The 14,830-nt window shown below is 38.6% G+C and overlaps 1 protein-coding gene across 3 annotated transcripts; it reads left to right on the top strand.

Annotated features, from left to right (window-relative positions):
• The first annotated feature begins 381 nt into the window (after positions 1–381).
• On the top strand, positions 382–14,793 carry BIVM (basic, immunoglobulin-like variable motif containing). 3 transcript variants are annotated; one of them, XM_053970303.1, is made up of 11 exons: positions 382–554; positions 1,713–2,309; positions 3,121–3,247; positions 4,165–4,260; positions 4,346–4,450; positions 6,198–6,292; positions 7,471–7,603; positions 9,862–9,933; positions 10,791–10,874; positions 12,459–12,555; positions 13,312–14,793. In XM_053970303.1, the coding sequence occupies exons 2-11, from the start codon at positions 1,820–1,822 to the stop codon at positions 13,600–13,602; spliced, it is 1,590 nt and encodes a 529-aa protein (XP_053826278.1). In that variant the 5' UTR covers positions 382–554; positions 1,713–1,819; the 3' UTR covers positions 13,603–14,793. The 3 variants fall into 3 exon arrangements, with proteins under 3 accessions (XP_053826278.1, XP_053826277.1, XP_053826279.1); XM_053970302.1 differs by having other exon boundaries at positions 382–646; XM_053970304.1 differs by lacking the exon at positions 9,862–9,933 and having other exon boundaries at positions 382–646.
• The last annotated feature ends 37 nt before the right edge of the window (positions 14,794–14,830 follow it).

The following is a 14,830-nucleotide window of genomic DNA, read 5'->3' as shown; positions in this document are numbered from 1 at the left end:
TCTGTTCGAATGCTTGGTCACTTATCTTCATATTCAGGTCGAATTTCCTGTGCATCGGTCTCCGCCCGTTGCCTCTCGTCCTATTGCTCGGCACCACCGAGCAGAACCTGGCTCCATCCTTTTGGCACCCTTCCTTCAATACTTATTGATGACATCCCCTCTCAGCCGTCTCTTCTCGAGGCTGAGCAGGCCCATCTCCCTCAGTCTGTTTCTCACTATTCTGCGCCAAGCCCTCACATCGGAGACACTTCCTTCCCCCGCCATCTCCGACCTGCTCCTCCCCTCCCTCCCCCGCCCGCCCGCGGGGCACCAGCGGGCGAGACCATGAGGGCGCATATGGGGGGAGGGCTACCGAAGAGGCGCAACTCACGGCGCCGAGGCGCAGTCGCGGCCCAGCCGGGAGGCGCTCGCCACTGGTTCCTCCGAGGCACCGGGAGGCCCCTCAGCGGGAGCGCGGCCGCCGGGCAGCCCTACGCCTCCCCCCGTCCCCGTGCGGCGGCGGGAGTTGGTGCGGGCCGGCGGCGGAGGAGGCGGGGGGCGGCGGGGGCGCGCAGGTGAGCGCGCGGCTGAGTCTGCTTCCGGCGCGCCCGCGTCCCCGCTCCGCCGCGGCCGGGGAGGCGACGCTGGCGAGCCGCGCTCCGCGCAGGTAACACGGGCCGGGGGCAGCCCCGCCGCCCCTGCCGCCGCTGCCCCTCGCAGGCGCCCAGGAGGGGAGCGAGCCCACGGTCCCGGGGGACCGCTTCCCCCAGCCCGCGGCTGTTCACTCTGGAGCCGACTGGCAGCGGCGCAGGGGGAGGGGCGGGTGCTTGGATGTGTCCGTGCGCTCCGTCAAGCGGAATCCGGCCGGCCGCGGGGGGACGGAGGTGCTCCCGGGGCGCTGCAGGTGCGGGGCAGCGGCCCCAAGCCAGTATTGCAGGAGGAGGCTGTGGAGCGGAATTCCTGCCTCCCTCGCGCCAGGTTCCCATCTGCGGCGCGTCTGCAGACGTGCGAGATGCTGAGATGACAGATAACACACACGCTGTCAGCTTGCCCTTTAAAAATGCTCGTTTAAAGCAAGCCAGCCAGCCGTCTAAATTTGGTTTTGGTAATCCTTAGCTGCCATAAACAAAACCCGCTTTTCTTTTTTCATTTTATTTTGAAAAATAAGAGGCACGTAAAAATAAAAGGGAACCTTTAACAGGTATAGGAAGAAAGCACTGGAACAGATTGAGGGTGGTGTTGTCAATTTGCAGATGATAAGGTTATAGTTACTGTAATTGTATGCTTGAACTACACTTGCAGTAGCAGTTTCGCAATTAAGACCTTAAATTATGACCTTAAATTGCTGTATGTTGATTTATTAATTTGTATAACTTATTCTGGGCTCCACAGTGTATTGTGACCGTAAGGGATAGAAGAGAGCAAACACAACCAAAAACATGAGAAAGCTTTTAATTTTTTAATTTTTTTTATTCGTGTGCTGGTTTATAAGTGTAATTACTTACTGTGTCCTCATCATGATACTACTGTGGTGTATGCTGTTGGCACCTCACAAATGATAAAAAGTGTATGCAAAACTTTTAGAGTTCTAGAGATGCTTAGGGAAAGATACCACGTGGGTTGTGGTACCTTGAAGGGTATTTCAGCATTTATTGGCTATGAGTTCAAAGATAACCTTTGTGTATATTTTATGCTGACTGAGACACCTGTACTAACTTTACATTTTTTTTCAGGTACCTCGTTGATACCTTGCAGAGGCAATGGAGGCAATGATGAAAACCCTGTTGTAATTAAAACATAAAAAGTATTCTTCGCTGTGCAATATTCTTAGTATCATTCAATGCCTACTATTTCAGAAGATGAAAAAGAAAATGGTTCTGGAAGTAATGGAAACACTGAAGACAGACCTGGGAAAGAATCCCCGGAAGCTTCTCTTCACGATCCTGTGAAGCCATACTGCATGTCAGACGCCTCCACTGCATCCTTGGTGTCTAGGGAAGATGGGCATTATCCATGGGGATGTCCTGTGACTCATACAAGAGAGAAATTTTATACCATCTGCTCAGACTATGCTTTTTTAAACAGAGTAACATCTATTTGTAAAAGTCCAAGTGCTTCAGTTAGTGCCTGCCTATCAAGTAGTGCTGCCTTAAATGTTGGAAATAACACACCTAACTTACTCAGCGTTCAAACTGGTGCTTCAGAGATTATCTACAATGAAGATGCTAACTTGGAAAGCCTGCCTGGAAAACTTGGAAAGCTTCCACTGGCATGGGAAATAGACAAATCTGAGTTCAATGGCGTGAACTCAAATCTGAAGAACAAAGCAGGTGAGGTGGTGAAGTTTTGGTGTGAAAGAAAAAGGCTTCATGTTTCTGGCTTGTTTGTGAAGGGAGCTGGCCAGCACATGTGTCCTGTGAGGAAGTGCTGTGTCCTGTGATAGAAGATCCTGTACTTCATTTCAAGGAACTTGCGTGCGTTCTGGTATCCTCCTCCCACAGCCCTTCCCCTGTGTTGTTGGAGTGTTTTTTTTTCTTTTGTTTTAGTAAGACCTAGTATATTATGCATCTGGATGTATGGCTTCAAAAGAAGACAAAAATATTTCTGCTGTAGCACGTGGCCCAACTCTCCATTTTCTACTGTCACAGTGGCTTATAAAAAGGAAAAGACTTTGGGTGTATATTATTATTAATGGATTTCATATAACTTTTTGTCAGAAACTGTAGCTGGTTGCAAGGCTAGCAGTAAAAAACAAGCATTTCATTATGTTCTGTGCCTACATAATGTTAGGAGGCGGGAGGTCCATGTTGGTCTGAGAGTCTATTTTTGGGATGGGTGGTTTAATGCATTAGGATAATCAGATTTACTTATCTCTCTAAGCAGTTGGGCAGGTCATAATTAATTCTGTTCCATGATCTAAACACCATTCGTTTACAGAGCTAATAGCAGCTTTACAAACCTGTTGACAATTTAGGTTATGTATTTGAGCTTTCTCCTTTCAGTTAATGTTTAGTCCCATTTTATGCTTACTAACACAACTGGTGTCTCTATTTGAACTGTATGCTATTACTAAAAGTATTTAAGAAGAAAGCTGTGAATGGCAAACTAGACATTAATTTGATTCTGAAATTTGATTTGCAGGCAGCATGAAGAAACAAGGGACAAAGAAAAAATCCGTGGACAAAAAAAGCAAACAATACAGGGAGTGTCCTCAGCGTTCAGCTCTTGAAGACGTGAAGGAGAGAAAAGTATTGGACCTTCGGAGATGGTAGTATTTATGAACTCATTTATGAAGTTATGAATTTATGAACTACACTAACCATGTAGTTTCTCAGTAAACACTGTTGCTAGTTACCTGATTTCAAACTTCTCAGTAAAGTCTTTGTAATTTTTTTTTAGTAGAGATGTTAAGCATACACACACTGTCTCATGCATTCTAGAAGAAGAATTAGAGCTTCCCTCCCATCTGTTGAAATTCTCAAAACATTTTTCTTTCTAAACATTCCTTTTACTTTCAGCAAAGGGAAATACTTACATGGGCATTCATTGCAAAAAAAATACAAGTTCAGTAGCATGGTCAGGCAAAAAGTAACCTTAAATGTACCATTGGTATGTTTTAATTCTGATTTTACTTTTTATTGGGAAATACTTGCTCAGAGTCTGTAATTTCTGTACAACCATTACTGTATTAATATAGCTCATTAATTTAGTTAGTTTAATGCATCTGTCTGGTTCTAACTTTTTGTTTGTGACACCAGAAAGTTAACCTAGGGAATCTGTGGCCCAGAATGACATTCATTAGTAAATTGGTAGAGATGCGGTTTGCCACAAGTGCATGTGTTAGAAGGGACTGGATAAAACCATTTTTAATATTAGTATAGAATCATATTTTCCTACACGATCATTTGTACAGATCTCCCATGGGGCTGTTATAAATTTGTTTTATATGAGATAGGTAGTGGCATCTGGCAAAGAAATTGATTAACATATTTGCTTAATTTTTGTTTTTAAGGATAGAGTTGTTTTGGATTTTTTTTGTTTGCTCTTTATTTTAATACAGGTGACATAAAAACATTCAAAATAACATGGCACTTTAGTGACATGGCACACAAAAAAGTAGTTCAGGTTTGTCATATACGTGAGTCAAAATTGTGTTACTAATATGTTTGAGGTTTCTTGTTCAAGGTATTGTGTTAGCCGACCTCAATACAAGACTTCCTGTGGAATTTCATCTTTAGTGTCTTGCTGGAATTTCTTATATAGCACACTAGGAGCTGGAAGGTAAAGTCACACATAGACTGCTTTGCTTTGCCTCTAGAGTGTCAAAACTATGTTTCTAATTGCAACACTTTTTTTTTTTTTAAAGTTTACCCCCCATCACTCAGGAAGAAGCCTTGCATATACTGGGCTTTCAGCCCCCATTTGAGGAGATTAGGTTTGGTCCCTTCACTGGAAATACAACTCTAATGAGGTATGTTTGGTCTTTTAATGCAGCTAAGAGATAGAACCTTTAAAAATTCAGTAGTAGTTGATGTGTTTAAAAACAAAGGGGCTGACATGTTAATCCTCTTAAGTTTTAGAATAATGAAGCATACCTGAGAACTCTGACAATGAAACTTCTTAAAGAGTTGTTTGCACTGGCCAATTTGAATGGTGTCATGTTGTTACACAGGTCAGGTCAATGAGAAATTCTATTTGATTTTTGGTTCAGTTTGTGTAATGGTTATATAATATTCTAATGAGTCTAGTCTCCTGGTTAGGGAACTTTCTCTTTACACTTATTTTCCTGTTTTTGAAAGTGCATGTTAAATTCTTGCTAATAGCACTGAAATGGCCTGAAAAGACAACTGATACACTGTTAGCTTAATGTAAAATGTAATTTAAGAATTGAAAATGAGATAGTGCTGAATCCGTGCTGCAATGGAGCTGTTCAGGAACAAAAACATGGGGCTGGAGTCACAGAACACTTCGAAATTTTTTATCACTTCTGCTCCACTGTTTCCTGATATTTAAAGGTTGGACCTAAAATTCTTCGTCGGTTTTTTTTTTTTTTTTTTTTTGGTATTGAATTAAAAAGACATTTGAGGATTAAACAGAGCCAAGAAGCATATTGTACTAGAGTGCTGAACATTTTGACAGGGCTTTGGAGTGTTACCTTTTGTTGAGATTACAAACTTTTGCAGTATTCTTGCTTACTTCATGAATTATATTTGGTTTAGTTAATTTTTTTAGGACAGTATATAATATTTCGCAGATCAGGGTTGTGCTGGATTTGAAAATGTGGCAGCAGTCTATTCTCCATCTAGCATACTGGCTAGATCATTGGGAAATGTAATGAAAATTTCCTTACCTGCTTTAGGAAATTCAGATCCAGGATTTGTATCTCTTCAGGAGTATGTCAGGGTATAGCAAGTCTTATAGACCAAGCTGATCTAATGTTCTGTCTCTTCATGTCAGCAGTTTATACTGTTGAAAAAGTTAAACTTATAATTCTCTTTTGATTTCTTCCTTGAGCATTCTCTATGCCACAGAGAAGTTTTGTTTTCTTTTTTTTTTCATGCCTGGTTCAATAATTTTGAAGTGCTTGGCAGATTGGGAAACAGGAGGGCTGGGAGCCAGCCCCATTACCCAACATAGCTTTATGACTGAGATATTATCTTCAAACATGTGAATTTGAATCTTCTAATGTGGAAAAATTGCTGGCCTGTCCTCACTTAGTGCTGGAGTGAGGAGTTGCAGTATGAAGCTCCTGTAATGCTCAGGCTTTGTGAAGTTTAGGTGAGAGAAACCCAGCAGGATGAGCAAAAGTCTCACTTGGAGGGTCTCTTCTCTTAGATTTCATTTATGTACCCTACAAATCACGATTGAAGTTTGGCACCTCAGAATTTATGTGTCTTTCTAAAGACTGAGTAATTGAACATTAGAAGTGACTGGGCTAAATACAATAAGACCAACATTTCACATCCAGATCTTTGGTTATTATGTATCTATGTCAAGTCTGGAAAAGCAAAATGAAGGAAAAGGCTCTGTGTGTTTACTTTTCTGTCTAGGATATGTTAAGTTTTGTATTGGGTGCTGTGGTCATCTACAATCTAAATATTAGTGAGGTAGGTACTTTGTAGCACACCAAGACTTTTTTCCCTAAACTGTCATATGTGAGAAATGAAATTGCATTTAATAACTCTTGAGTTACTACAATCTTAAGCTTATTGTTTCAGATGGTTTAGGCAAATAAATGATCACTTCCATATCAAGGGATGCTCATATGTTCTGTATAAACCTCATGGGAAGAACAAGACAGCTGGAGAAACTGGTACGTAGCTAATGCTAAAGTATCATCTTACAGCGTATAAATTGAAAAATCCTGCAGTGTGTAGCATTTGACAGGATGAAGTCTGTAAGTAGTACTTCCAGTCCAATATAAGGTATCAAATAGCTCCAAGTTGGCTGGTTTTTCTGGTTTTACTTTATCTCCTATTTAGCTAAAAATTTCATTTACACTTTTATTATGATAAAATACATTCTGCTATGTATTCTGCTGTCACATAATTGGAATTTTAAGATATCCAGGAAAACAACTGTGTTTGCAGTTCTGTGTTGGTGTGTAGGAAGATTTCTTTGCTGTCATCCACTGGGAGAACAAAAAGAATTTGTCCTTACGTAATATTTTATACTTTTAAAAAGCCCAGTTTTAAAGGTAACAAACTTACGTGTTCTGCCTGGCTGTAGCTAACATCTCTCTTTAAAGCTAGGTGATGATTCTCAATTAGCATATGAAGCTGCATTTTTGTCTGCTTTTTAAGTGTGCTGTTTAAAAAATTTTACTTTTGTGCACAGTTTACTAGCCTTCAGTATGGTCTGGATAGTTACCTTCTAACTGAAAGGTTCTTTGAAAGCACAAAATCACTCTGAAAAGTTTTAGATATTATTAAAATGGATTTTTCTTTTCCTTGACATCTCACTTAAGAATTATCATGTTTCAGTGCCTCTTCTAGTCTTCTCCTGAAACTGACCACTGTGGTCACATTATAAACCATTGCATGCCTCTATGTCTTCCTGAGACTAGGAAGCTCCAAGGGGCTCATGATACCAAAATGTTTGAGTGTTTTCAGTGGTTTCAGTATTATCATCAATGGGTGCCCCATCTGACTTACGGCAGCTGGGACTGCATTCTGTTGCAGTGTGTATTTCCTAGGTTAAGAGATACTTTTGGTTCTTTTTTAAATTTGATTTTGATCTAAACACAAAGCATACTTTATATTGCATTTCCCTGGTACAGACTGTGCAGCAGATAGTGTTTCATTTCCTGCCTGGTACAAAAAAATAATACGTTAGAAATCAAAAGTGTATTTTGTGCATGCCTGTCAGGTCATGTCCTCCCACTTAAAAAGCAGTGTAACTACTTTGTTGTCAAATAGGTCTTTTTTTTCTGCTGACTGTGTTACACAGGATCCAAAGCACCCTGGCCTGTAACCTGATCTTTCTGTGTAGCTGCAGGGGCCCTAGCGAAGCTAACACGTGGACTGAAAGACGAATCAATGGCCTACATCTACCATTGCCAAAACCATTATTTTTGCCCAATTGGATTTGAAGCAACCCCAGTAAAAGCTAGTAAAGCCTATAGGTAAGATACTGTGTTTGTGCTTATTTTAGTGGGAGCAACACAAAAACTTACTGCAAATTGATACAATTTTTCTCCATAAATAATGGTTCGGTTTGTGTCATACAGGCGTCTGTCTGAGCTAGAAAAACACTACAGTGTGCTTTGAAAGGACTGACTTAAAATGAAACGTAACTAAACAGACTACACTGAGAAAACTTAAACCAGAAAACTCTAAGTGGTATTAAGAAATTGGTTTTTTAAGACCTTCTAGCCATGTAGAGAGAAGGTGGTTATTTTATTGAAGGACAAGTGAAGGTAACTAATCTGAAAAATGAAAACATACAGGCTGAAAAAAGGCCAGGTGGGTTTTTTTTTAAGGCTAAACAATAAAAAGCCAGCTAATTATAGGGACAATCTGTTCCTAGAGCGCTTGGAAGGGAAAACAAAACTGTGTGTATGTTGCAATTTTCCTTTATAAACTAGAAGCAAAAAGTCTGCAGTGATATTAATCCTTCATGAGGTGGACGTGATGAAATTTACGTTTAGAAACCAGTGCTTGTTTATGGCAAGATCAGGAGTTGTGTAGGTATCACAAGATGGTGGTTATGTAATTTTGTTGCATTAATGTTGACTAATAATGGTGGTGGTAAACTCCAACTACTGGCATGTAAGGCATAGAAAAGTAAAGATGTGTGAAGAATTTGTTACCAGGAATTGGGAGGGAATGGGAGGAGAAAACCAGAAGAGATCTTTGGGCTAAGACATTAGGTCTGGCTTTTTTAACAATGCTTGAAATGCTGGAGTACTTCTATAAGCTTAATATGCCAGTTATTTTATAATAAAAATACAGTTCCCTGTATAATAATTTCAGATTTGTCAGAGTGACATTACTAGGATAATATAATGCAATAGTTGATATTAAATGCAGATTTAAAAAAAAAAGGTAATAGCATGAATATTCTACAGAAATTGAGGAGAGTCTTGCATTAGAGCCACAAATTTTAATTTTGCAAATATTAATTCTTGAGATATGTATTAGCTTTTGTAAGGCATTTACCTTGCTGCTTGATGTAGAGTGCTATATGTTGTAGAGTACTCTATGCACTCTCTTCAGGATAGTAGTTTGTTTTACCTCATTCACCAAGTCATATTAAGCTGTTTTTCCTCTCTCCAAGTAGTTGCAAACATGGTGTGTGTTAAAGGATTCTGTTGGACTTTCTCTGTATTCGGCCATTGGTCATTATTTATTAGTATTATCATAGAGCATAAGTAGTCAATCCCTGAGAAAATTAGGAGATACCAGAACTGGGGAATGTTAAACGATGAAAAGCGTATGTCAATAGTATAAGGTGAATTTCTGCCTATTTGCTTGCTGAGCAGTCTGACTTCGACTTTGTTGAAGAGGTAGGGTCACATCAAGGAATAGAGAATGCTAGCTCTACTTTTTGGAGTTCAAAATGGTCATTGATTGGGGTGATAAAGCTTAATCATCTGAATCTAATTGGTTCCCGGTATGAAGCTTATGATAAGGTTAATGAAAGCTTTTAAAATTTGAACAAAAGAATACAGTTTTTTATTGAGACTGAGTTCACTGACTTGCCAGGTGTGTGAGAAGAGTGTAAAAAATATTCCCCAAGTAGAAATCCAGCACATCAGTCTACTTGAGTCTACCAAAATGTTAATTTCTTGCTTACTCAATCAGTTAGGAAGAATCTGCACTAGAAGACCAAAGTAAAAAAAAAAAGAAGTTTACTAACTCCAAAACACAGTCTGAGAAATAATGTGGTCCAATGTGTGGAAGCATAACATGCCTTTTAACTAATTCAAATTTATATTGTTTAGTAATGAGTGAGAACAACTTTCATTCTTTACCCATGGCTGAAATGTATTCTTAGTCACTAGTGATGTTATTTTTAAGTTAATATTAGCTTTCTTTCTTAACAACAGTTCTCTTCTAAAAATATAACATGAAATAATAAATTCAAGAAGCTTTTACAGCCTTACTTTAGGCTGGAGGTCAGACCAGATGAGCATCCTGTTTTCTTTGTATTTTCTGATCCTACTGAGGAAAAAAAAAGTTTTGTTTTTAGAAGGACTAGCAATAGATTCTGGAGCAGTTCTTGTTTGCCTGTTTTTGCACTCTACTTACTAAGTAAAGTTTTTATTTAAAAATCAAGCTAAGAAACATTTTAGGTCCCAAAAGAAGTGGGTGGATAGGTTGCTAGGCTGAGCTTAGAGACAGTTTTTAGGTCACCCACAGACTTCCTGTATGATCTTAGGTTGCTGGATTTGGACTCGGGAGACCTGGGTTCAGTTCCCAGTTCAACCACAGACTTCCAGTGTGACTTTAGGTAAGTCAATAAATCTATCCTGTGTCTTGGTTTCCCATCTTTGCACTGATGGAATACATTGTTGTTTTACAGGAAATTTTTTGTAAGTAAACAAATTGTTCCAAGCAATAAGACCATATGCTGTCTAATACCCTAGGCAGAAAAACATCAAGTTTTGTCACAGTTGAAACTGATGTCGTTTTTCATGAGATAATTATACACAGGAAGTCACAGAGCAGTCCTGTGTATTTTGTCAGTTCTGCCCTAATACCTGTCAAAAATTTTCCTTGACAAGGTTACTGCAAGCTTTGAGCTTTTTGGAAGTTGATTACAAAGTAGTATTAATTCAAAGGTTTGGATTTTAGTACCTGGTTGGATGTTTAGGAGGAAGCGTTTGAAGTCACCAGTTTTGTTCTTACAGGTTACCCTACAGCTCTTAGTAACAGCTGTCAGCCAAGGTATAGTTTAAAAATAATGGAAAGGACTCTCATGATTGTTAGACATCACTGATAGGGAGGAAGCTGTGTATGCCACATTTATGTGGCGTTCCACAACTCTTATTTCTCTTGTTTCCTATATACTTACATTTGCATCATGTACCAGACTGTCTTTCATCCCAATAAAACTGCATTTAGTGAAAGTCTGTCTTCCTCCCAGATAACGTGTACTAGCATCCCCAAGGTTTGCTTTCAGGCCTTGAAACAAAAGGCTCCCTGTGCACAATTGCAAGCGCTATAGCACAGGAGCTGGTTTTTAGTTTGGCTGGGGAAATAATTTTAAATGTTAGAAAATCTTAAAAAGAACAAGAGACTGTTAATATCTTTTTCTTTTTAGTATGCACAGTAAATCTTACTGGGATTGCATCTTCTATTGAACAGGGGTCGTGTCTTGCAGCAAGAAGTAGAATACTGGATCTTAATTGGAGAGCCCAGCAGAAAGCATCCAACAATACATTGTAAAAGGTATGTTACTTGGTAAGAATGTAAAAGAATGTTTTCTTTCAAAACAGTTTGTAGTTCTCTATTCAGAGTCACTGAATGACATTTTAGTTCTTTTTAATGAATATAAACGTGTATATATATGTATCTAATAGAAACAAATGCTGCTTTAGTGAGAAGCTTGTGTGTTTTGACCTCAAAGCTGGCTCTGAAGTTTTATATCGCCTGTCAGAACATATGTGTGCTGCTGAGAGCCAAAGCCCATATCTCTTGTTCGAGTGTGACACAACTCATATTAGACAGGAAGAAAAGGCAGTCTCAGCTGTCTAAGGTCGTGCCAGTTGTGACTTTAGAAACTGCATGGCACTTGGAGGAGTTAACATTGGAGCTGAGGACATCCACAGGCTGTGTCTGGGCTGTGCACAGAATATTCTGCTGCTGCTGAGATATCCTAGCTAAGGTGCAGCCTGTGCTCTGTTGTGTTATTTGCTTATCTGTGCATTCAAACAGTACATTTATGATGAGGTTTGACGCAAACAAATTGTTGCCTAAATTAGACATACAGACTAGGAGAACTACAGGGTGCTGTGTAGAAATATCATGGATTACTTATATTTAATAATTTTTTTGTCAGTGATATGACCTTATCAATAACTGCAAACACCTGGGTATTCTGGACTACAAGATGAAGTGCAACAAAATTAAAATCACATTATGCATCTGATTAATGAGAAATGGTATATTATAGGTCCCAAGGGTAGAACTTTGTTGTGTGTTATGTTAGCTACAAATGGCACAGGAAAAGGTTTCTGAATATGTAATAAAACCCTTTGTAATACTAATTTTGATTGTCGAGACATTCTTCCTCCTGCTGCATTGCCAGTGAGAACTGGCAGAAAGTCCTGTGCTTAAGGAAAGGGGGGCAAAGGTTGGAGTAGTAATGCATTTTCTGAATTTGGAGGGTGGTATTAGAGAGAAACAGGTAGTTAGACCTTGATAGAAATTAAAAAGTCATGTGCAGGTTTAAAGAGATCTGGAATATAAAAATATTTATTTCAGTTAGGCTGGAAGTAATTATGAATCTTTGAAAAGCTGAGTGAATGGGGAGTGATTGAATTGATAGTTTAGAATTAAATAAAGTGGAGGAGTGAGTTATGATGAGACCTGTCTGGTAAAAGCACATTTAGTGTGTGAAAGAAACCAAGGAACTGAACAAAATAATACAAAAGGGTAGGAGAGGTTTAAATTTAAAAAAGGCTCATGTTTCTCCTTGCCTAAACCACACTTAGCCTCTTTCTTTCCCAAACTGATGGATTGGTAAGCGTAAGGAATGTAATTATGACTCATGGTGCTCTTACTCATTTTGGAAGGTGTTTCCCAAGAGCAGGAATAATCAGTGTGAATGCTTTGATTAAAAGCGACACTTCTGCATCTAGCTTGATGTCTTTAATAGTGATACTTTTGTAACTTTACACATTCATTTATCTTTAAATCACTGATAAGACTATTTTAAGCTACAGATCTGTATTTGCGTGTATGTGTACGTGAGTCTTTGTGCTGCTGAGGTTTCATAAATATCAGCTGAGTAGTAATGATTTTATTCTGTAGGTGGACAGATATTGTCACTGACCTAAACACTCAAAATCCAGAATATCTAGATATTCGACACCTAGAGAGAGGATTGCAACATCGAAAAACAAAGAAGGTAAGGTAAACTCACTAAGATAGGAGGAAACTCATCTTAGGTTTTTGCAAACTTACACATACTTCAGCAGTGTAAGATAACTTCACTAAAGGAATTTGTTCTGTTATGAAGTGTTGCTGAGGACAGAAGTATGATGTGGGTTCTTGCATACCGAAGTCATTTAGATTTACTTGATGGACAAGATAAGTATCAGTAGCTGTATCAGTAGCTTGGTATATGCTAGGATGAACCAGGATATCTGTGTATACAGAATGTATTTGGTCAGAATATTTAACTTGGTAGGTTTAAAAGGTAGCTGCAGCAAAAGTGTTCTGCAGAGAAATTACAGACCTATTGGGGTATGACCCTCCAATGACATTTAAGTAGGAAAAAAAGTACAGTTGAGCAGGATCATGCATAAAAGAATATGTGTATCTCCCTTGTGTGAAGTTACTGTCAATGCATGTGGCTTTCTTTCCTTTAGATAGGGTTGTATCTCATGGGTGGAGAATGTATTTGTGATTTGTAGATTGAAACTCTGTGAGAAATAATAGAGGAGATGATTTCAGGTGCGAAGATCCTATGGAAGACTGTGTCAACAAGATGAGAACGGACTAAAATAGATAATTGCTGAGAAGGTAGCTAGAAAGTAAAAAAAAAACTAGCAGAAGATAAGTGGTACTGTTACTTACTAAAATGTTGATGTCAAATATCTATGTGTGTTAGAAATGTACCTGTGGTGTGCATTTAACAAAGAACCTTTTTTACTTTGATTAGGTTGGAGGAAATCTTCATTGCATCATTGCCTTTCAGAGACTTAACTGGCAAAGATTTGGTCCTTGGAATTTTCCATTTGGGAATGTTAGACAGAATAAACAATCCCAAACACAAGGACAAGGAATTTCCAAATCTGAGAGTGAAGACAATATATCTAAGAAACAACATGGGCGACTGGGTCGATCTTTCAGTGCTAGCTTTCATCAGGAATCTACGTGGAAGAAATCTAATCTTCGGGAGAGGAGGAACAGTGGGTACCAGAGTTACAATGATTATGATGGAAATGATTAAAATTAACTTTAGATTATAGAGTTGATATATTAAAGTTAGTTTTAATCAAAACATATTAAGGATTTATTAGTCCTAGAACACATAAGAATAGAAATTATGGTATAAGATACAGTTTCATAATTATTAAGTAAATACGGTTGCAATAGATGAGATCTGATGTATAAAGTGACAGATAAGCACAGATTGTTGTAATTTTGCAATCAAAGGTGAATATAATAGCAAAATCAATCATTTCTTTTGAAATAATTGTACTATGTCCTGATCTGTGAAAACAAAAGAGCAGGTTGAAATCAGTCGATATAATAAACAGACTTCATTGAATATACTTATTGTTCAAAAGCATGAAAAATTATGGTATGACATTATAAAAAAGGGTTATTCTGCAAATGGTGTAAGGATAAAAGTAAACATTGCCTTTGTTTTTAGCACTTCATTTTAGTAAGGCTGCCCATATCCAGTGCAAATGAAAAAACACATCACATAGGTTAGAAAACCTTGGATTTACAAAGAAAATGTACATTCTCTGTTTAAGTCCTATTTGACTTCTGTCAGTCAGATAATCATATCTTGTCAAGCAGGTCTCAATTTCTTTTCCCTTTTCTGGTTGCCTGTTTTTGACTGAGGAATCACCTGATCGAGGACAGAACTTCTCTATTATTTTTGCTCTGTGGGTAAAGTGGCTGAATTCTTACCCTGGAGCCTCCTGAGAGCACGGACTCACTTAACACAAGCTTATGAAATTCAGCATTAAAAGCTGCTTTTACCATTAGCCAAATGAGCTAGCTGAACACTGAGTTCTGTTGGCAGTTCTTTTTTTTGTTCAGTCTTGCAATCTCTGTCTTTTGTCTGCTGCTTTTTCCATTTTGTGTGAAGGGGATGCAAGTGCTGAAAATTGCTGACCACCCCGATGATATACCTCTCAGCCAGCACACAATTCAAGCTTTTTCAGGTGTCCCAGGTGAATTATTATTTTTTTCCTTTTTCTCTTTCCCTGATAAATCCAGTTGTTTGCCCAAACACATCTCAACAGTTGTGTTGTTCTATGTACAAATGTTCATACTTGCTCAAGGATTAATTTTTTGACATAAAAAGATTTGTCATGGAATGCAGGGGTTTTGTAGGTTGCTGCTTTTGTTAACCAAAAATGGGAGACTTTTAGACTTTTGTTCATTCAATAAAATTTGTTTTCTATCTTGTTGTTTGCGTTTCATTTGTTTTGGAAATGATG

This window comes from Vidua macroura, chromosome 2 (assembly GCF_024509145.1).
Source record: "Vidua macroura isolate BioBank_ID:100142 chromosome 2, ASM2450914v1, whole genome shotgun sequence".
NCBI classification, from domain to species: Eukaryota; Metazoa; Chordata; class Aves; order Passeriformes; family Viduidae; genus Vidua; species Vidua macroura.
This window is presented reverse-complemented; position numbering and strand designations above follow the sequence as displayed.